The 23,635-nt window shown below is 40.4% G+C and overlaps 1 protein-coding gene across 1 annotated transcript; it reads left to right on the top strand.

Moving 5' to 3' along the window:
• The first annotated feature begins 117 nt into the window (after positions 1-117).
• Positions 118-23,333, top strand: espnla (espin like a). The gene is made up of 11 exons (XM_026159069.2): positions 118-907; positions 2,594-2,784; positions 6,637-6,823; positions 6,906-7,088; positions 7,191-7,322; positions 17,863-18,024; positions 18,114-18,255; positions 18,409-18,581; positions 18,691-18,855; positions 20,046-20,998; positions 22,343-23,333. Exons 1-11 carry the CDS (start codon positions 614-616, stop codon positions 22,872-22,874), a joined length of 3,114 nt encoding a protein of 1,037 aa, XP_026014854.2. The 5' UTR covers positions 118-613; the 3' UTR covers positions 22,875-23,333.
• Positions 23,334-23,635: the final 302 nt, after the last annotated feature.

Raw genomic sequence — 23,635 nt, 5'->3', positions numbered from 1 at the left:
GCTCCCATCACGTCATGTGAGGAGCTCTTCAGCTAATTGGAGTCGGGGAACATGTGTGAGTGTTATGAAATAAAATATTTACATGCACTTTTAATATTTTCTCAAGTCAACGATGAAATGTTTCATGTGGGTTATAATATTCTACATGTACCAGCTGCTTAGTCGCCCTTCTCTTTGATTAATTTTTAAAATAGTTGTAAAAAATGACTCTCATTGTAATCCACCATGCCTTGGCTCGGACTTCTCCCATTACTTAAGTTTCCGTGCTGCCTCAGCTCCCCCATCTCCAGTGAAGTGTGTGTGCATGTGCCAGCATATGGTCACTGCCACACAAAGAGAGAGCAGGAGGCCACGAGTGCTGCGCCTCCACCCGTCTTTCATTACCTTTCTTTCTCACCGGCTCTGACCCCCTCCTCTCTCCCCAACAGCTATGCTGGCCAGCTGGCTCCCGCTCGAGTGTCACTTTCCCGGCTCAGGAGGAGCCAACGAGTACACGAGGGTTTTTTTGTTGTTGTGTGGGACTTTGTGCGTGTGAGATGGTGTTTTACTGGAAGGGAAAGAGCTCCAGGGAGCTTGTTCAGCCTGTGCCATAACCCACTGATAGCAGTGAGGCATGGTGCTTCATCGGACCATCCAGGCAGCTCGAGCGGGAGATCTCGCAGCCCTGAAGGAGCTCGCCTCTTCTGGTCACCTCTCTCCAGGCATCACTGATGCTCAGGGTGCTGGCCCGGTGCACCACGCAGCCAGGTGTGGACGCCTGGACTGCCTGCAGTTCCTGGTGAGCGAGCTTGGGCTGGGTGCTGATCCCCGGGCCTCGAACAAGGCCACACCAGCACATGATGCTGCAGCTACTGGCAACATCCGGGAGCTGCAGTGGCTTGTGCAAGAAGGAGGCTGCAACATTGAGGTAAATATATCCACTCATAGGAATCTTGGCACAAAAAGTTAGAGAGTGAAACCCATCCTGAGAGCTTAAGGAATTAACTTGACTTCCACTGGCTTGAGTACATTTATTAATGTATTCCTTTCGCAGGTAGTTACACCTGTAAAGGCTAAACCAAGAAGTAATTGTTAGAAAATTCTTCTTTTTTTAAACTGCAGTGTTTATTGAACCTTTTGATAAATTACATTTATTAAAAGTTTTTTGGGGGAAAATCACAGTGATGATGTAGAGTTCTCAAAAACTCACTTGGCATTACAGGGTTATGATAAATTAACAAATTATTACATTGTAAATGATTAAAACACAATTTAAAGAGATATCAGCTGAAGTGGAATAAGGGCCGGACTGTACTAGTGTGTAATACCAATTTTTACCACAAGATAGTGGAAGTATGTCATTCGAACCTTTATTTTAGTAGGTAAGTCACTAAGTCACTTCCTGCAAAGGAAAGGAAAGGAAACCTCCTGATAAATTAAGAATAAGGCTAAAAAGAAGTGTCAGAAGTTAAAAGAATAGCAGCAAAGATGCAGAAACTGATAAAAATAAATAAATAACAGCCATTGGAAAAACAAACTCTGCCCCCTGGTGGTGAAAGTTTTAGTTAAATTCTGTAAAAGGCGATTGCAAAATGTGAGAAATACGTCATCATCTTATTCATTAAAGATTTGAGAGTTCTGTTTTTCAGGTATTTCAGTAAGCTAAATGTTTTCAGTATTCCACTATTCCAAATTTCAGATTTTGTTTAAAACAGAAACATGAAAGTAACAAAGGATGAAAAAGAACTGACTATGATGATTTAATTGTTAGTTGTTGTTTTTTAAAGTATTACACGGTCATCAATTCATCTAAAATTTGGTTAAATGTATTTTAGAAGACGTAACATACAAGGATAGTCTGAAGGCAATAACTGAAAACTATAATTAATGGAATTAGAAGACTTTAGAATATCTGTTATATGCAAAAGAAGCAGAATAGGAATAATAAACACACATTAAAAACATACTCTTAATGACTCCACTTGGTTATTTTAGCTATTAAAATCATTTTGTTCCTTGAGGGTCGAAAAATAAAGGAAAAAAAGTAATAACAGTAACAGCATAGGGAAAGGAATTAATTACAGTAGTTAAAGCAGTTTAAAAAATTCTCTAAAAGCTTAAACCTATTCTGATGTATTACTGACTGATTACATCATATGGTTTTGACTTAGCTGACATCCATTATGGTAATGTATCACATGTCCAGTAATTATGCCCAGATGGTTGCAGGAAGTATAACAGAGTAGAAGCAGAGTAAAGTTTATTTACATTGTTTTTCAAAACTGAATGTGCAAGATCAGATTTTTAAGCTTCTATTTTACTTACTGATTATCGGAAATCTCTTAGATAAGAATCTCTCCTGCAGCTTTTCGTATAAAAAACAGAAAGCATTTACGGTTCAGTCTAAGGAGCTCGGAAAGTAAGGGACTTAGGCTACTATGACCTGAATGACTGAGAACCTGTGCACACACAATTACTCTTTACTTGTTTTATGTTACTTCATTTTTTTTAATCTGTTGCTAAAATGATAATCAAAAATCATTTACCTCCCCTGAGCCTGTAGAGGAGCAGGTTTTCAGTTTTGTCCACATCAGATCTCTGCGAATGTTTCCAGGATAGAGATGCTGCCGGTGCCACGGCCCTTCACCTCGCGGCTCGGTTCAGTTGTGTGGAGGTCATTAAGTGGCTGCTTTCTGTTGGCGGTGTGGCCAAGGTGGAGACAAACTGTGGAGCTGTGCCTGCTCACTACGCCGCAGCCAACGGGGACCTCACCTGTCTGAAACTGCTCATTCAGGAAGCACCTGGGTGAGTTCACAGCCCTAATTTCACTTCCTAATATTACAGGCTCTGTTTGCCTGCCTGAGGATGTTTGTACAAAGATAATCATCTGCATCCACACTTTTCAAAGCCATCCAGTGGGCCGAATTGGACCCTCTTACTAGATTAATATTAACTGACTTTGCGTTTCCATTTTTCCATTTGTTTTTAGTAAGTAAGTTTAGTAAGTATTTTGTTTTTGGAAGTATGTGCAAAGAGTTGCAAGTTTGTGAAACTTCAAGTAGCGCTGTTAGGAAGAAACTTAAAATGTTAAAAATTTAAAAGTTAGAAATGTTATACTTTAGAATAATTTTTGATGATACTTCTGATCTGCTTTATTTTCCATGGCACTATAGTAACTGACGGACCCAAACAAAGCATAATAGCACCTGAGCCGCTGCCATTGGAAGTTCTTAAGCACTGATTAAGTGCAAGTTTAAAAAGTGGTGTTTCAGACTCATTCTTCTATCAGGCAGGTATTAAATTTAGAAACTTTTGCTCTTTTAAAGCATTGAAAACACTACTTCTCTTTGCCACTGAGCAATCACCACAGATCTATAAGCATACCATCCACATAAAACGAGATTAGCAGTTATACGATGGCCAGAGACCGTGGAACAACAGTCATAAAGTGAGCGAGTCCTAAGTTAAATGTTTTTCAGTTTTGAGTGATGCAGCTTCCAGTGGAAGTGAAGGATAACGCTGATTGACATGTGACAGCGTTGGTTACCTTTACAACTAGAGCTTAAACTGTCCAGCATTGACCAACTGTTAACTACACAGCAACTACACAGCAATGCATGAAGGATTTTCTTTATGCACAGAACTACCCATAAGGAGTCCTAACAGCACTTGGGTACAGAGCCTAAAAAAGGCGGGCGTTAGCTTGGATCATGCCTCCATTAGGAAGATAAAGTATTTGTAGACATTATGAGCAACTAATCTCAATCCGTCAAACATTTCATTTCAGTTTGTAAAGTTTCTTCTTTTTTGTCCTTAGCAGTGAAGTTATATTTTTCACTGCCCATCCCCATTTATTTAACCTGCATGAAACAACACATGAAGGACACCTTAAGAGCATGCTGGGTAAAGAATCTACAATGAACTTCTTCACGATGTTGTACTTTCAGATGCATGTCCGCAACATCCACAATCACATTATTTAGCAGTCTGCTGTAAGTATAGTTCTCTGAGAACTGCTGTTCTCTTTTCTATAGATAAATTCTCCTCCCTAAAATCGCATCTTTTTTTCACCTCATGATATGTTATCAGTTGAGACCAAGGTAATGGGATAAGACAAAGGTGATTTTAGGTATATTTTTTACTGTTTCACTGCAGCCCTAGATGGCAGATTAGTTCTTTTAAGAACTTACTTTGTAGAGTAGGGCTGGGTATCGTCACTGATTTCTAGAATCGATTCGATTCTGATTCACAAGGTTCCGAATCGATTCGATTCAATTTGATTCAAATCGATTCAATTTGAATCTGGGAAATTTTGCTGCTGGTTCAGTCAATATTGTTTGGAGAGGGATAAAACCTGCAGCTTCAGAATCAGTGCAAAAAGGAGGTAAACACAAAGCGCATACCTGCTGAAACATCAGAATCAGCGAGCTGTCAGCTTTCAGCCGCGACCGTGTCCGTGCCGTCGGGTGAGAAAAGCGACATCTCACTGATTCTTATGCGTTAGTGCGTCCACGCTTTGTGTTTACGTCTTTGTGCAGAATCCGTGTACCTGCTCTCATTTACTGTTTTAGCTGTTTGGTGGTGGTTGAAATTTTGTGACTTGTAACCTGAGATTCTGGCGTTTCAGGCAAAATAAATTTATAATAAAAAAATCGATTCAGGATTTTAATGAATCGATATCACGTTATCCAAGCTAGAATCGATATAAATCGATAAATCGATAATCAAAAAACAACCCCTATTTAAGAGTGATGTCCCACTTGATCTTACACTGACTCACTTCCAAACCCTTAAAAAAATCTTATCAATAAATATCTGTGTCACCAGAAAACAAAGTAACAGCAAATTACTGGATAAAAAGTATTATTATTATTACTACTATTGCGCTGTTATTTCTCTTCAGCGTAATAAAGTTGGTGCAGAAATTCGTAGTCCCCAGATTATGACTGCAACTGCTGTTGGTCTGGCTTTTCCTCTACTGCCACCATGACACCGACATTTGTTGTCTGCATCCCCACAGAATTATCCTCAAAGGTGCTGGAGGGTCAGTCCAAAACGCTTTGGTGACTTTTCTGCCATCATCTGGTCAAGTTTGATGTTTGTTTGAAGTTCAGGAGATTTTGACCAAGCTCGTGATATTGTCAGCAGCCACTCTTTACCTGCACAGTTTTATCCCTGTTCATACAGATGCTAAAGGACAAAAGGTCAAGTATAGAAAAAAAAGTCTTTACCACTCTAAATGACAAAAATAGAATTACACATGATAACACAGGGAAACAGGTTCTAATACAAAAGTTAGTTCAGTCATCTGCAATTCTTAATGAGCATAACTTTTTCGATTATGGCATGAGGTCACATTTACAGACATCTGAGATGATTAAAGGATGTACGGTATTGGGTTGCGCTCATCAAAAGGAACAAGTAAGTAAACATAAGCACCAGCCCTCACTTCTTCCTCCAATTAAACTTTTCCATCTCCTAAACCCGAGACAGCGGCACAGATAATGGCGCGTGTGGCTCTTCCTGCCTTATACTCTTGTTACAATAGAGTCTGACTGTAATTTGCATGATGCATGGCAGAGTTTAGAGCATCACAAGTAACCATCAGTGACCTGTGAATAATACATGGCTACATGTTGTCCATCACATTCGGCCTGCAGTTGTTAAAGAGCCGTGTGCACACCAGTGGAAACGCTGCTTTGAGGACCAAAAAAGATTTAAATTAAAGAAGAAATTTCCCCTGTGACATAATTTAACATTATTGCTTATATTAGATTTTTGCATAATTTCCACATCGATGTCCAGTGTGATGTGTATCCATAGATACACGCATGGTGTGCTCATTATTTTTGGTGTTATTTTTAATATGTTTTACCCACATTCAGCAACTAAATATTTATTTAATCATTTCCAGAATTAAAAACATACTTCAATTATCTGTGCTTTCATATTTCATTAAGATATTGCTCTGTTAGAACACATCAGACCATGTTGGCCATGAATACCAGATTTTTCTCTCTTTACAAAAACCTTACACATTATAACAATTTCTAACTTAACTACTAACAAAACATTTTTAACAATAGCAACTATAATGAAATAAGCAAACCTATATGTATCTTTGAACTAATTGAAACTGAACTGAAAAGAAAGAAACAATTTAAACCAAATAAAAATAAAAACAGATGAAATTATAAGCCATAAACTCTATTTAACTTGTATGTTTAATGAGAAAATGCTCACAGTTAAAAAAGCTGAAACGGTACAACTCTGATATTTTAGTGGAAAAAGCACTGTAGGTTTTTTCAGGTATTTTATTAATGGATCTGAGTAACTGTGGTAACTCTAACTAATACGATACAACAAAATGATTTGTTAACCGGAACAAAAATTGGAACTAGACTTATAAAAGAGACAAAAATGAACTGTTAAAATAAAAATAAAAAGTATATGTCCTTAGTTTTAATCACTGACAGTGGTTAAATTTGCTATACCAACAAACAAGAGAAGGCTTTGGTGCATATTTTTAAAGAGACTGGTTATTTCCATGGCCTGAAGTGTTGGATCTGTAGTGGAATATCTCTTTTTAACTTCTTAAATCTGCCTGTGCTCATATATTTTTTTAATGGCTAACCTCCATCACCTGTTTGTGCACAGGTGTGTGAACCACCAGACGGCTACCGGTGCTACTCCGCTGTACCTGGCCTGCCAAGAAGGGCACCTGCATGTTGTCGAGTACCTTGTGAAGGACTGCAGGGCTGATGTGCACCTGAGGGCCTATGATGGCATGACCTGCCTGCATGCTGCTGCTCACATGGGCCACCAAACTGTGGCGTTGTGGCTGGTAAGTGAAGAAGCATAAATCTATGAAGCTGTTTTTTACATTTGATGCTTTCTTTGATCCGTATTTAATTAACTCTGAACAGGTGACCTGCACTGATATCAACCTGTCCTGTCAGGACATAGATGGAGCAACTGCTCTGCACTTTGCTGCCAGCAGGGGACACTATTGCATCTTGGAGAAGCTACTACACATGGGTTCAAAGGTCATGAAAGATTACTGGGGAGGGACCCCACTTCATGATGCTGCAGAGAATGGAGAGCTGGAGGTCAGAGCTAACTTTTTTCCACATTTTTTATATCTTATGTTTTGTGTTATGCCTGAATAAACTCAATTGTATTAATAAAACTTGTCTCGTTTGATCTCTCAGTGCTGTAAGATCCTGCTGGCCCATCAAGCCAACCCCTCAGATCAAGATATTGATGGGTTCACAGCAGCAGATTTGGCAGAGTACAACGGACACGCTGAATGTGCCAGATATCTCCGTGCCATGGAGAGAAACGTAAGATGTTTGTCACCTGCAGTATATTTTATTTTGCACGTTTTCCCTTGTTTGTTTCCTCTCTTTGTGTCGCGGCACAGCTGTTTGCCTTGGCATGAAAATCAAAGCTCGAGTACGGTCAAACATCTGGAAGATCTTGGAAGCTCAGTGAATCATTTTCTTAATTTGTAACATGTATTTCATTCAGGTCAAGCCTATCATTCTCCTGAGCTGTTCTCTTCCACTCAACCTGATTACATTGCTCTCAGTTCAAGAGGTCTGAGAAAGTGGAGGATGAAGGCTTTAGGGCATTACAGGAGATGATGGCGTGAGTACTGTGGCGGGGGGGGGGTATTCTTCTTTCTTTGTTTTCCACAGATGAGTCTGTCAGGCTAGCTCTTTTGGTTCGTGTGGAATGCAGCGCACTCCTCAATGCGATTGATCAATATTTTAGAGCTGACACCTTGTTTTTGCTGGTGTTGCCTGTTCAAGTCAGACGTCACTGCAGGAAGCACTTACCTGCATTAGGGTTAATCAACTCAGAATACTTTGATGTAAGTCATTCCTCCTGACATGCACAGAATCAGGTGATTTTTTTCAAATAACTTTGGCATATTTCATGAAGACAAGAACAATTTGAGTTACTGACTCATAACGTCACATGAGTAGGCTGAAATTTCATAGCTTTTAATTTGCATTCTGTAATTCACAATTCATTTTAATTCAGTTTTATTTATACAGTGCCAAATCACAACAACACTTGCCCCAAGGTTCTTTACGGTATGTATATAATATAAATATATAATAACAGAAAGAAAAAAAGAGAAAACTAAACAATTATATGACCCCCTAGGAGCAAGTGCTTTGGTGACAGTGAGAAGGGAAAAAACTCCCTTTTTACAAGAAGAAATTTCCAGCAGAACCAGGCTCAGAGCAGGGTGGCCATCTGCTATGACTGGTTTGGGTGAGGGGAGGAAGACAGGACAAAAACACGCTGTGGAAGAAAGCTTAAGAAGATCCTTTGTAACCTTTACTAAAGCTGTTTCTGTACTGTGGAGAGCTCTGAAACCTGAATGAAAGTTCTCAAATAAGAAAGGACAGAGGATATCCATTTGAAGTGCTGCTTAAACCGAATCCAAATCAATTTTAGACCGACTCTTAAGTGTCAAAAGTGTCTGAAATCGAGATCTCGTCTTCTTCTATAACCAGTTCTGAACATCAGTATGATAGGATCTTATCATAGTTTGAGTAAACTCCACTAATTTGATGTCTGTGAATTAGAGAAACAAAAAAAAAGTTTGTACTCAGGATGTTTGATGTGATTTCAGATAATTCAGTGGAGAAAAATTCATTGAATTTTGGTAAACCTTGAATGGTTGCATCAGCTTCTGGGACAGGTGGGCACCACTCTGTCAGCAGACTTGTTGAACGTTAAAGCCTCACAGCTGTCCACCTGCAGCCTGATGTAGTTGTTTTCCATCACCACTCCTCACTTGCTGCCTATAACGCAGGCTACACAGAGTAACCAAAGCTGTCGGCCAATAGGATCCATGAATAAGTCAGCGGAGAAGAGCAGCACTCATACATGAAGAGGATGATGATAGGGAAGTAGTGAGGCGTGACTGCCGAGCTCCTCTTAAGAAATAATCCTCCCATGAACAAAGGGAAGCTAATTAGCGCAGGGCTGCTGTGGCGTCCGACACAGCCCGAGCCACCGCCAACTAAGGGCCTATCAGTTACTTCTCTCCAGCGGCTCAGGTGGAGGGCCCGCGGGTGAAAATGCTGAGCCCGTTATGGGATCCACAAGCTTAAGTTTCAGCGTTTTCACCATTCTGATGCCTGGAGCCGGCAACTCTATCCCTTTGTGGAGCTGGAGAGCAGGATGTCATTGGCATCAAACACACATTTGACTGTCAGTCATGTTTTTTTCCAAGAGGCTTGGAAGTGCTATGATTGTCACCTCTGGATGCTGTGTAATGATGGTAGCAGACTGAATGGTATATCGTGTTTCTTGGCACTTTATGAATTGGATACACTAACAGAGACTCAGTGTGAAGTAAAAGGTCATCTGACAGACAACCGACCAAACAGTCACTCGATTTAAATCTTTATAACATTTACAGGATAGAATATGTAATGATTTAAATCCAGCTGTGGCAGAGATAAGGTGTGCAGGTAGACGTGCCTTAATTACATTTCTGGAGGTGTTTTACGTTTGTAACGCAGATCGCGGGTTTCATCGGTTCTTAAGTGTCAGTTGGATAATCTCATTTCCGAGAAGTGACCTGAATGTAGCGGGACAGTGACCGCTGCAGATCTGGACTCGCTGCCATGTTTGGATCACTCACAGCGAGGTCAGACTCGTTCAGCGCTGTCATCTACTCTTCCCTCATCTCGCATCTCAGCAACAGCTGCAATCAAATAAACAGTGTGCGGTGTGAGGTTTACTTCACACGCACACGCGCGTGCACACACACAGAGCGATCAGGCCAAAGATACTGGTGTTTGAGATTTTTGTTATTTTTAGAAACCTTGGAAAGAGCATTCATCAGTCATCACTTTGGTTTTTAAGACACACGTCTAAAGTTTTACATTTCTTTTGAGAAATAAAACACATGTAATCTAATAACTTTAAAGAGAATTTAATGAATTTTGTTGGGCTCATCACATCACTTTATCCTCTTGCACAACAGAGCTGTGAGTCTGTCCGACTCATAATGTTTGGGTGCAAAATGTGATATTTATTAGGAAACTAGTGCAGAGATATTTTACAGCTCTATAAAATATGGACTATATGGACAAAGTGCTGAACACATTTAACCTACCGGAGCAGCTCAGTCATGGAAGTACATGCAACGAAGCTCCTGGTGCACAGTTTTTGTTCTGATGTTAATGGTCAGAGATAGTTTGGAGCACTGCAGTTACTAAATCTCAAACCTTGCTCTGTGACTCACATGGTCTGACACTTCATGGCTGAACTCCTATGGTTCTTATTTGTAAAGCCAGAGTACATTACCAGGTGCTTCATTTTATACATCAATGGGCTAAAGAGGTGTGGCCCAATACCTTTTGTCAGTATAAAGTGTATCACTCATTATATCCTGTGTATCATGACTTTCTTTTGCTATTATATATCTGGTTTTAGACTGCAAAAAAATTTTGAACCCTGAATTTATTTTTCAGTTTTATGTGCGCTTTCATATACGCTATAAAAGGTGCTGTATGGGACATTTTGCTGGCTAGTTTTGGGTCCACGGGCGCCTTCAGAGCAGTGGTTCTCAAAGTTTGGAGGGCCTGATACCCCTTAGAGAAGGACGGCATCATAGTGCCAGAGTGTAAAATATTGTTGTTTTGTTATATCCCTTTTTTGACTATGAGATCGATATGATTGGTCCGTCACTCCCAACTTCTTTCAGTGTGATTGGTTACTGATGTGAAGGTCTATGTTTTAACTAAGTAGTATCTTTGAACCCAATTTAAAGTGAGAGAAAGAAAAACGCAACATTAAGTAGAAAAAAGGCAAAACCAATTCCAATTAGAAGTTCTATAAACTGCATCAGTTTTATGTCTGTGATGTAAACTTCTATATATGGTGTCGTATTGTGATGACCAAGTTACAGCACATGAAAGGTCGAATTCTTTCCCTACATTTTGATACCATGTTCACCTTCTATTCCTTCTGAGTCAAAATAATTTTCTAATGGAGTCATATCTGTGTTCACGTGTGATACTTTGAAATATAATGAAGCTGTTGTACAGAGGAAAGTCGGCTGAGTCTGAGGGGTTCGGGTGGGAGCATTTTTGATTGATGAATGAGCTCTTCTATTCAATCGTCCCAGGTGGAAAAACAAAATCACCTGATTACCCACGCGCATGTCTCTGCTCCAGGTGCTTTGACAAGTCTTCCGCTGATACCTCCCTGCGTGTAACAGCATGACCGCTGGTTTGTCAATGCATTAGTGACATTACCGGCCATCCTATCCGGTCCCTCAATTATTAACAGCATTCTCCGATCAGAGTTTATTGTTTATTACCTGGCGGCCCTTGGCCACTGTTAAGAGACGCTGATGATGGTGTCAAACAAGTGGACGGTGATCTTAAGATAGCACGCCCCAATACCTGGCTGCACAAGTCGGTGTGAGTCATACCACGAAGTGTGCGCCGAGAGAACTGCTCGAGGTCAAGGTCGGTGAGTTTTAGTTTGGTCTGTTTGTCAAAGTGCAATCGTTTTTTTTATTGTGCTCATGTGATTTTGTTTGTGCGTGTAAACTGTATGAGTGGTGATCTTTAATGTTATGTGCTTCTGTCTTTGTTGCTCTGTGCCAGGAACTACAGTTGAAAAGCCTCTGTAGTTAAATTTGGGCACATTTACACGATGGACCCAAGTGCTCGTTAATTAATGAGCATTGTCCCTCACCATATTATAAGCTCTCTTTCTTGCTTTTATACTCGCGCCTTATTTTTCTTTGAGCTGAAGGAAAGTGAGCGGACAGGCTGAGTAATTAATTTTGTGAAATGAATGGAAAGTTTTGTATGTTCCGTTTGAGAAGCCCAAACTGGCAGATGTTTTGGCAGCATTTTGCCTATTTTCTGATCAGTTATAGCCTGTTACGGTTAGGCATGAGTAACGCTCCAGGCTCATGACCTTACTTTATTTTGTCATTGTTGATTTTTGCAAATTGGATGTGTTTTCTTTAATCTTGCAGTTTCCAGACATGTCCAATAGTAGTTACAATATTTCAGCACTAAGTAGACAAATACTTTCAGTTATTACTTTTGTAGCTGCAGCAGATGCAAAAAAAAAAGAAAATGCTGTAGATGTTCCCAAAAACAGTATATCTGTCAGTTGGTAGTCTCGCAAGCATTTACCTCCATGGAGGAAACCTGAGAGTATATTGCCATGTGAGTGGACATGTATTTACACTATAGCGGTCTGTGTATAATGTGCAGCCGCTGTATACATTCCCTGTTGCAATTTATCACTGTGAATATTTCACGTGGAAGCAGGTTGTTTGAATGATTGATTCCAGAGTGCAGAATTACAAGACATGTTTCTTAAACACAAACTGTGTTTCTGAAATAATTAAACTCTCCCGTGGTTCGACCCACAGGGACCGCAGATTACTGGAGCTGCATGTCTGACAATGAGACAGCATTGAGTAGCTGTTTCTTAACTCCCTGGCTCCTAATCTGTAGCGATCAGAGCCTTTGTGGTCTTCGACAAAAAGGAGAGCAGATCCAGGCCAAAAGCAGGGTTAGGCTATCTGAATATGCGTGGCAGTAGTGATGGGGGAGTGATGAAAACCAAATGCTCTCTGGCCACTGCATCTAATTAAACACACACATGCAGGGTTCATCGTAGTTTTTAGGACACTGAACTGTTACGAAAAAGGTCACAAAGGAATCGGGCTCCCCCTTCCCATTTCCCAGCCCGCTTGTTGTTTATCTATTTATGGATTGCACAACTTCTGGGAAGATTATTCCTCCGCCCGAGCTGTGTCACAGCATATTTCGTGTTGCTCGACATCAAAGTGCCGCGTGAGAGGAAATGGCACGGACCACCTCATGGACGTAACGCACAACAGCGTGCAGCAGCATATTAGGCCTGGCTTTGAAGTTTTGGCTACTAATAATGTCCTCTGAGAGGTGAATTTGATATGTATTCTGTATGGAGTGCATTAGGACAATGCAGGTTCATTAAAGGCGACCTAAATGCTTCCATACATCCGACAGCCTGCCTGGAGCGGTGTGAAATGCTGCCACCTATTCAGCCGTGCATGTGCTTGTTTTCTTCTTTGGTTTGGTGCGAGTCTTCAGGCTGTGAAATGTTTCATGTGCTCATTTGTACATCATAATCAGAAACTTCCTTTTTTATTCTAATTAAAAACCTAGCAGACTTATATCCTTGATAGCCTGTAAAAAACAACAAAAAACAACAACAACAACAACAACAACAACAACAACCATATTTAACCTAAAACAACTGACACTTTTGACACTTTCTGGCACAGAACCTGCTCCCATATTGAAATCATCTCGTGTGACTGGTTACACTGCCTGAATCTACATTTTTAATACTTTAAAGGCTCCCAAAACCTGCTGTAATCTGGGATTTCCTGTTTGTGCCTAAACTTGACATATTTACCTGTTAAGTAGTTTGTATTATGGACAAAAGTATTGAGCCACACCTCTTAATCTTTGAATTCAGTCGCATTGCCACAGGTGTATAAAATCAAGCACGCAGCCATCCAATCTGCCTGTACAAACATTTGGATCTTTGTAAAGAGCTCACTGAATTCAAGCATGGTGCTGTAATTGTGCTGAGGCACATAGAGAGTAAAAGTTGCCAGTGCTCTTCTGACTCAATAACTGCAGAGCTCCAGACTTCCAAACCTCCTCTGGCATTAATGTCAGCATAAAAACAGTGTACAAAGAGTTCCTGCAGGGGTAATGGAGGTGATGTAGCATAGGTCCCCAGTACTTTTGTCCAAATAGTGTATGATTTAAGAACAAACTGAAAGAAAAAACACACCTGAAAATCATCTTTTCCCCTATCTACAAATGATGAATGGAAACTGTTGTAAATGTAAGATTTGACTATACTAACAAAGAGAAGAAATTATGTCCTCTCTGTGGTTGGTTTGATGTACTCCTGTAAATTAAGATTAAAGACTACAGTCGTACTTTACACACAACTATCACACAGAAGTAATAACAAAAGCAGTCTGAGACTGCATAGCTTCCCTCCACATCATGGATGAATCGAGTCCCTGGATCCAGTTGGTGTCATTTTGTTGTGAACATCAAGGCCATTTCCCCCAGCTTTTCCTCTTTCAGTTTAAGATATACTTTTATCTATCTTAAAAGTTGAAAAATTACAAAAAAAAGAACCTAAAACAAAATAAAATAATGTCCTTTTTTAACAGTTTTTCCAGTTCAGGGGGCTCGTGTGGCACTGAATCCTATCCCAGCTGTCACTTGGGGAAAAGCAGCCATACATTACATTCATACCTACCTACGGCCAGTTTAGAATCAGCAACCTGACTGAACACGCCTGTCTCCGGACTGTGGGAGGAAGCCAGAATAGAAACAAAGACCCCAAGCAGGCACAGAGAGCCATCTCCATGTAACATAGGTCAACAAATTCAATAAAGCAAAACGAGCACAGCAAATGTGAGGTGAAATTAAGATGGCTCAGTGTACACACAGGGTCAAGTGTAGAAGGACAATCCACACTAAAATGTGTATGTTGGTACGTGTTTGTGAAGATATGATGCAGAAAGTACAATTTTGCCTCATTTCGCAATATTAAAAAAATCCTTGCAAAAATTCCTGGATCGAGATCAACTCCAAAAGTGAATTACTTCTAAGTTGGGCAAAGCTCCATTTCTATTAAACTTCTCATGCAAAAGTTCTGTGTGTAACTTTTTAAGTCAGGCAATCTGAACCAATCACATAACCTCCTTGATGGAGATCTCTTTTCATCTGTTTCTGTGGTGTTCGCTCAAACGAGATCTTACTCCATAATGAGGTCACACGTAACTAGACAAACCAGGCTCGTTGCATGAAAAGCACTTGTGACGTCATGCAACGGCCACCAAACTGCAGTTCAGTGTGATGGTGGGAAACCTGCAGCAGTTCAGGTGAGGTGAAGAGAGAAGTCTCTGAAAATGGATCATCTTACAGCAGGCATGATGTCACCTGATTTAGATGACAGGAAAGATATAACGCAGTAAGCACTTCTTTGATCCTCATCATTTTCTAAGACAAAAATGTGAGTGTTTAAAATAGAACTCTGACTGAGCACGTGCCTTATTTTATTAACATTAACATCAGTCATTTCAAATTAATACTTATCAAACTCCGTATGTATCTCGGTTTTTTAAAAAGTATGAAAATAATTTCAATCAAAGGCCGCTGTTGTCATTCATGGAGTCTGGGCAGTGGCAGATGTCAAATGGCTGCAAAAGTCAACCTTTTTTAGTTTAAACCTGAGAGTAACATAGCTGAAGAGGTAAATAAAATGTACATAAACAATTGTTTGCTGTAAAGAAGTCAGCATGTGTGTCCAATAGTTGTATTTTCACATGATAGCATCAATAACCAGCATATAGTCCTCCTCTCCTTTTTTATTCAACTCAGTTTCATGCTCACACATGTAACCATGATTCATAATTACAGGCTCAATACAATGGCCAGCGTACAGCTGCATCCAGCCGAATAGCTACATCGGTTAGCTGGAGACGCTGATTGACTGGTGCTTCCTCTGTGATCAGGGTCAGAACTTTTGGGTCATTTTCAGAGCTGATACTTTATTGCTTAGCTAGAGAGCATCTATGTTTTCCTGTCTTTCACAATTCTTAAAGCATTTTCACTCAATATCTAAGGGCGTTTGCATGGCTCATGGGAGAAAATTATCGTCACGGTGTTTAGCTTTAGTCATTGCTTATAACCAGCAGCATTTATGAGCCATAAATAAGTAAATCAAATACAGCAGGAGGGAAGTGCCGAAAACACAGCTGCAGCTCTTTTGGAAGTTTCCCGCTCCTTCCCCCTCTTCTTATCGACAGTAAAGCTGAACAATATTGCTTCACTTGTTTCCTTTTGATGGGAAATTACAACCAAAAGCAGCACAGTGTGCTTTTTGCTTTACTTTTTTTTCATTATTCAGAAACTGTGAGCCGTTTGAAACGACGACAGCTCTGGAAACCATTGCACACACAAAGGAATGGAGGCTTTCCTGAGTCAAAACATGCATTAAACATTTAGGGATTTTAAAATCATGAAAAAGTGTGCTTCAGCTGAAAAGAAATTTGGAGCATATTAAGGCCAGCAAGTTGTAATATTCAGGGTTCATTAGACCTGTAAGTAATGTATAATTCCATTGATAGCACTGTCAAGCTAAAAATCACAAAGGCTTCACAACAAAATGCAAAAAAGTTACCCAAAAGCAAGTTTTAAAACTTTTTAAAAGAAACAGCTGAATCCACAGATCTCAGGCTCAGACAGAAAGAGGTTCAGAGTCTAGGGGTCACTGTTGCAAAAGCTCTGTCTCCTTTAATTATTAGCTGGCAGGCCGTAATCACCTGATCCTAGGGACCTGCTGGCGATGTATGGATGTAACGGTTATCTGATAACCAGAATCTTAAAATAAATCCTAAAGTCAGTGGAGAACCAGTGCTGCAGAATTAACCATGGTGTGACATGTGAACAGCTAAAACTGCAGAACTGCAGGAGGTAACGGTAACGATGGGTCATTTCAAATCCTAACAATCCAATTGCAATGAAATGAAGGCATGAATAACAATCCCCAATTCAGAGCATAACACAATAGACCTCAACTTGGTAAGCAAGGTAAAAGCTGAAACAGCAGTCACACCAAGCTTCCTGATCCTGATTAGCAAAAGTGGCAAGGGGAACTAGAATTTGCATTACAGTTTTTAATAGAGTCAAAGCACGTATGTAAGATGTGTGACTGGGGCTTAAATGAGATACAAAACTGGATTCCATATGTGCAGCAGTGATAAGAAATTTCTTTAACGGTAATCAAAATGTGCTGAAGAGGGAGCAGCAGAAACAATAAAGTCCCCAAACAGGAGCCTTGTGGCACACCATAGGCAAAAGAAGTGAAGAGGACCTGGACTTAGAAACAGCCACAGAAAAGGAGCATTCAGAGAATTTGAAGAAAGATCAGATGTAAATAGTGGAGCAGCACGTTGGCACGGTGGTTAGCACTGTTGCTGCACAGCAAGTGTCTGTGTGGAGTTTGCATGTTCTCCCCCGTGTTTGCGTGGGTTCCCTCCGGGTACTCCGGCTTCCTCCCACCGTCCAAAGTCATGCAGCTTGTGGGGATAGGTTAATTGGATAATCCAAATTGCTACTAGGTGTGAATGTGCGAGTGAATGTGACTGTGAATTTTTTGTCGGTCCCTGTGTGTTGGCCCTGCCACAGACTGGTGACCTGTCCAGGGTGTACCCCGCCTCTCGCCCTATGACAGCTGGGATAGGCTCCAGCGACCCCCGCGACCCTGAAAAGGATAAGCGGATGGATGGATGGATGGATCAGATGTAAATAAAACATCTTGCAAATGAGAATCATTTTGTGGTTGTGACATATCTTCCAAGTATGAAATAATTGTACAAAAGCAGCTAAAGGAAGCTGCAGTTCTGTAAGTGCAAGTATAAGGACAAACAAGTATTTGTAAAGTTTGTGCATCATTCTGCTTCCTTGTTGAAGGAACTTGTGTTTTGTTTTTTTAGTAACCCGTATATTGAAGTTTGTAGATTGCCGGTTAATTTTCGATTGTCTTTGGTGTTTGTTGTCTTATTTCTGTTTGTTTGTTTGTTTGTTTTGCTTTTTTGAATTATGAATAAATTTTAAAAAATCATTTATTCAAACTGAATATAGGAGATGCTTCTTTATTATTCCACGTTTTTTTCCTTTTTTTAATCCTTATTACCTCTTTTTGTCACACTCTGTTTCCACGTTTTCCAAGGTGATTATAATTATAGTGCAGTAAAGTGCAGTAAAGTCTTATTCTAAATATTTTAAATGTTTGCAGGCCTACAGTGTAGATAAGCCCATTGAGGTTCCCACTCCAGCAGAGGAGGTGAAAGTAAAGCCAGCCCTGGTGTTGCCGCACAGCAGGGAAGACTACTACGGGAGCCTGAGTGACACATGCACAGACAGTCACAGCAGTAACTCACACATGGACAGTTTAAAGGTAATCGCAGTTTAGTTTTTATGATGCTTTCTGTTTTTTTTGTGGTTTCTTAGAGCACGCCAGTGAGTCCTTTTATTTGTTTACAATAGCAGCCTGAGAATGAGGAGTCTCCACAAGCAAGATGCCCTCAGTCCCTGCTTGCACCTTCTTTACCTTCTGGTTCATCTACACCTGCCCAGCCTCAGAGGACTGCCGTCAGTAGAATAGAGCAGGTTGAAATCGCAACATCTGGTGAGAGAAACATCTGTGGAGCTTATTTAATTGCTCTTATTGCAAAGCAAGGCAAAAATTTATTGCACAATTCCATGGTAACAGTGAGTCATTTCAAATATTAATCTGCTTTAAAATGACTGGGAAAATGACTGCTCATGACTTGTACTGCAGTTATTAGATGTTTCAAGCAACCCAAGGCCGCTGGGAGTGAGAGGACTGTCTGTACTGATAAGACAATGTTGCCTGATGCAAACCTCCTGGCTGAAAGAAAACTTCTTGGCGACATGAAGTCCATTAAATCTTTGAAACAGTCAGGAATATCGGGAGTTTTCACTGGACAAGCGGTAAGTATTCTAGGCTTCCTTATTTTAAATATCCTGTCATCAGATTCACTTCATTTCTTTGGATAAAAAGCTGATAGCTAGAACTCTGCCGCTTCATGTATCTCTGAAGAATAAGATGGTGGTCCTACCTACTGAGGAGGCCAACCTGTCAGACATTGATTATCTGGTGCCCACCCATGATGAGAGAGGCTGTCCCATAGCAGAATGGAAGAGGCAAGTCATGGTGAGACAGCTGCAGGCCAGGCTGCTGGATGAGGAGGATCAGAGGAGAAAGGTAATGTTGTCTGAGAGATGAATTAGGGCACAATTTAGTACTTTCAATCAAGAAGTCAGTGTGTACAAATTGGATCTTCAAGGTGCTTTTCATGTAGGACTAAATCAGAGAATTTCGGGAGTAAACCAAGATTGATGTGACTTTTTAGACTAGCAGTTCCAGAGAAAAGGGAAATGAGCCTGATTGCCATTTAATTGTTGGCTTTTAAGTAGAAACAAAAGACTGTAGCCCCAATCCAACCTTTTAAAATTTATCAAACAGTTAGTCGATAACACTTTAGTGTATGTCCTGTATTTAAAAAGTGTCAGTTTTTGCTTCTAATGGTACTTCTAAGCCCTTTTAGATTATACAGAATGCAACTGCATGCAAAACAGTCATTATGTTGTGTGGATCTTTACGTATTAGATTCTTTATAAAATCCTTTGTGTTATAGGTTGGTATAAGTTGTGTTTAATATTTCAGCTTCTGTAACAGGAAGTAACCCAACCGTTGGGTTACACTTGTAGGTACTCGTGCACACACTTTCCCCATTTCTTTTACATTTAAATCCCAAAGGCAAAGGCCTTTCTGGTTTCTTGGAATAGTCATTTAAAAATGAACAAATATTTGGGAAAATATTTGGAGTGTTTCTTGGAAAAGATGGAGCACATAAAATGAATAACTTCATCGACAGACAACTTTGAATTTCCGCCTGCTGGCTGAGCAAAAGAAGCTATCTCCACTTCTGGGTGGAGAAAGCTTTATTTTCTCGCATTAAAGACAAAACGGCTTTTAGTCAAGAAATGACCACCACAATAATCTATAATAATCAACTGTAGTAAGGTCTGCTATTTGAGGTAAAGCCTAATTTAAACAAAACCTCCCCTAAACAAATGGTTACAGTCTAAACATAATGAGAAAAGCAAAAATTGCAGCTCGTTCTTTGTGTTGCTTCTCTAAATCTGCATTACTGAAAATCTGAAAAACACTTGGAAATTCAGTCCCCATTTACTTTTAATTGCTCATAACAAATCACTGAACACATAGCACATTGTGAGTCAAGTCATATTTCTGAGGTTTGGATGAGGTCTGTGTTGCAGTTTTAATGTATCATTACTCTTTTTCTTGCATGCCAAAACCCTCTGAAATGTTTAAAAAATGTAAAAATTACATCCTGCGTGTTTATCTGGTGTTTGCCTCTTCTTTTACAGGAAAACGGGAACAGATTTGCCAAAGTCAGCTGGAGGTACTCCCAAGCCCACAATGCCATCCTGGGGCCCTCTGGTGAGCTGCTGACTGAGGGTGATCTCATCTATCTGGAGCAGCAGATTGCCAACGTCTCCCTGCAGAGGAACTGTGAAGGCTACGAGTTGGAGTTGGCTCGTCTAGCTGAGGAGCTCAGGCACATCCTGCCGGCCCCCATAGTGAACATCACCGTCAACACGCAGTTTGGGAACTTCACAAATCAAGTTCCCTTACCTGTGTGGTGCGGCCGTATCTCGGGGATCGTAAAGAGCATGTCTCTACTCATGACCAACCTGACGGACCAGCCCTACTGCAAGATGCCCAATACAGAGCTTATCACAGTGTTTTCTCAGACGTCAGACAGAAAGAACTCCACTAGGGGACGCAGGGAGATGATCGAGGATGAAATCCATCAGTTTGGAGTGTCTGTGAGGACTCTGAAGTCAAATTTTGAAACGCAGAACTTGTCGTTGTTAGCTGAACCTTCAGAAGCTCACATGTTAACCTCTTCCACACAGTTTGAGGCCCCAGAGTCAGGAAAGCAGGTTAAAGGGCTGAATCCAGCTGCAGAAATAGATCAAAACAGTGACTCTGGTATTGACTATGATACAAATGTTCCTGATGTTCAAGAGACCATTAGTCTTAGAAAGGAGAGGATAGTTGTTCTGTTTTTAGGCCACTGGAAGAAATCTGCTTACACTGTGGCAATGAAGAGCAAGGATGCAGCAGAGAGGAAGATAAGTGGAGGAAACCCAGACATGGGTGACAGATCTGGTCATAGGAGTAGCATCGAGAGTGCTCAGTCAGAGATGATGAATAGTTCCCTGGGACACTTCTTCAAGCAAAGAAGTGCTGTCAACAAGATGCTGGGAAACTGGAGAAATATGATTTCCAGTGTCCCTTCAAGGCAGATAAGAAGGTAGGATGGGGTGACTTTCCCTTCCTATTGAAAACTGAAACTGTTCACATCTTTAAGTAACTTAATCAGAGATTTGCGTGGATGTTTGTGTGTCAGATCATATTGTAATTTTCACCTCACATCAGAATCATGGAGTTAAGAACAATATCTGTTTTCTTTTAATGCATATATGCTGTTCCTCCATAGTAGATGTTTATATATTTACCCAACATGCAAAAGGTCACTGGTCTGAGATCAGGAGGAAACACAAATACTTTTAGGGTTGCGGGTTGCATCGTCAAGATTTGCCAACTCAAATTATCTGTAAATTATCTGTGGTGACCCCTTGTAAATAAGGGATCAGCTGTAAGAAGCTTTATACTGTATAAATGATACACGAGAAGTGTGGTTAACGCTCAAGCAACCAAGCTAATTTAGCAACTAGAATTACAGAGGGGTTCATTATAACCCTATTATACGTTATATAGCAAAGTATAATGGGTGTGTGTGTGTGTGTGGGGGGGGGGGGGGGGGGGGGGGATTCTGTCTTGGGCAGGCCTGGCAACGAAGCTCGAGAGAGAGAACACCAAATGGCCAGGCATTAGCCTAAGGGGCCAAAGAGGCAAAATGGGCCAGCCTTCTTGTGGGCTCACCAGCTGCAAGAGATACCATAGGGGTTGGGTGCAATGTGCCTGTTGAAACTAGCTGTTGGGACATGGATTGTCAACTCTCTGATGGGAAAGGAGTCTGATACATTGGGGTTTTCCCAGCTGAGCTTGGAGAAGGCGGTCAAACATATCCCTTGGAGGTTCTTCCTTTTTCAGGGTTCTTCAGATTTATGGCCCCATTGCTGGGGATAAGTCTGACTCATTTCCGTTAGGTGTTGGACTTTGCTAGGGATGTCCTTTGACACAATTTTGGAGTGATTCTCCCTGACCTGGAAATGTCTCACTGATTGCCTGGATAAGCTGGAGAAGGTAGCTGGGGAGAGGGTGGTCTGGGGCTTTGGTTCCCATCCCTTCCCCTGTCTCGACTTAAACTAAATTTAAGCCTGAAACCAAATAAAAAATATTTTTCAACATAAATACCAAATATCAGGCTTGGATTCTGCTTTTTTTTTTATTTATAGGACATTTATAGGACAGTAAATCAGAATTAGAATACCTTATTAATCACTAAGCAAATTATGTCAATAAGTGTCTATAAGTTTTGTACCAGTACTCAGAAAATACATTTATATTAATGCTACATAATTACATAATTTTGGGCTTGGTAAACTATGGACATATGGTATCTCCTTGTTCATGCTTGGTGAATCACAGATAGTCAAATACATTGTTGTGTAACCTGCAGTGTTATCAACAGGCTCCAAAGGCAGAAAGCCCTCTACTCGCCAGAGCAGTTCTTACCCCGTCTGGATGGTGTTCCTGTAGAGTATGACAACCTGACCCTAGATCTCTTCATGCTGGGCTACTTTCACATCTTGGAGCTGGACCTGCCAGTCGATGAACGGAAAATGAGGCATCTTCTGTGCTTCGAGGTATTCGACCATGTGGGGAGCTTCCCCTGGGAGATGGTCAGGGACTTTCATAAGGCCGTCATTCAGGACATTGAGGCTGGGAACCGTGAGTGGAAGGACGGCTTCGAGGACATTAAAATAAAGTTCTTTGGGAATACCTTGAGTCAGCCTGAATGCTCTACAGAAACAGTAAAACACAGCCTCCCAGAGGTTAGACAGGTCCCTAAAGTCATTGTGCAGACGCCTACGCCAGATGAGGGGACACTCTACACTGGAACTGACATTTCCAGTTTTAGTAATGAAGAAATTTGTAAATATATTGACCGTAGTTTTGCTTTTTGGAAAGAGAAGGAGGCAGAGATTTTTGATTTCGAGTAGTCACTTGTGTCATATTTTTAGATAACATCGGGGCTGGCTATCAAACTAATTAATGAACTAAACATTTCCATCATCAGTTATGAAGTAAAGTCGGCACAGATATCTTAAACCTAATTGTCGGAAGTCTTGTTTACTTAATGTTTCATCGTAAATTTCTTTGTCTGAATTATAATTTTGTTATTTTTTTTTACTGTTTATAAAAAATATATATGCTTTTAAGAGTAGAATATTTAGGTACTGTGGTAATAGTATTGAAACTCAGTCAAATAATTGTCAATATCATCAAGTTTCAGACGATACCCAGCCCTGTTAAAAAAGAGTGCTAAAAGTGTTTTTGTTCAGTTCTTTGTTAAGAGAGCATTTTGTGGTAAATATTTGCAACAAAGCCTCAGAGTGATCCATGGTCTGAGAGAAACCAATTCTGACATTCTTACAAATAAATCTTAACATAGAGCTCAATTGATTTTCATTGTTTTCATATTCATTTCACTGATCTTATCCTTCATTAAAAATCTTACTTTTTAAATGTTTTTTTCTTGTTTCTGAGACTCATAAAAACATGGACCTGGAATCTCCTAGAACAGCTTTGAAAAGTTCTTACTTACCATGTTTTGAGCCTTGGTGATGCACCTCAGTTCATCCTTAAACAAACAATATTTGTTTCTTCCGATTGGGTTACGTGTAAACACAAGGTTTGACCACCAGGTGGGTGGGTCTATGCTCGCAGACAGATTTGCGGGGCTTAAAGTCATGCCATTTTC

The sequence above is a fragment of the Astatotilapia calliptera genome, chromosome 23, assembly GCF_964374335.1.
Source record: "Astatotilapia calliptera chromosome 23, fAstCal68.1, whole genome shotgun sequence".
Classification (NCBI taxonomy): Eukaryota; Metazoa; Chordata; class Actinopteri; order Cichliformes; family Cichlidae; genus Astatotilapia; species Astatotilapia calliptera.
This window is presented reverse-complemented; position numbering and strand designations above follow the sequence as displayed.

Excerpts from the sequence above, each read along its gene's own strand:
- espnla (XM_026159069.2), top strand. The coding sequence starts at position 614 with ATGGTGCTTCATCGGACCATCCAGGCAGCTCGAGCGGGAGATCTCGCA. Across the intron at positions 2,785-6,636 it reads CTCATTCAGGAAGCACCTGG|GTGTGTGAACCACCAGACGG; the intron begins GTGAGTTCACAG and ends GTTTGTGCACAG. Across the intron at positions 7,089-7,190 it reads CAGAGAATGGAGAGCTGGAG|TGCTGTAAGATCCTGCTGGC; the intron begins GTCAGAGCTAAC and ends TTGATCTCTCAG.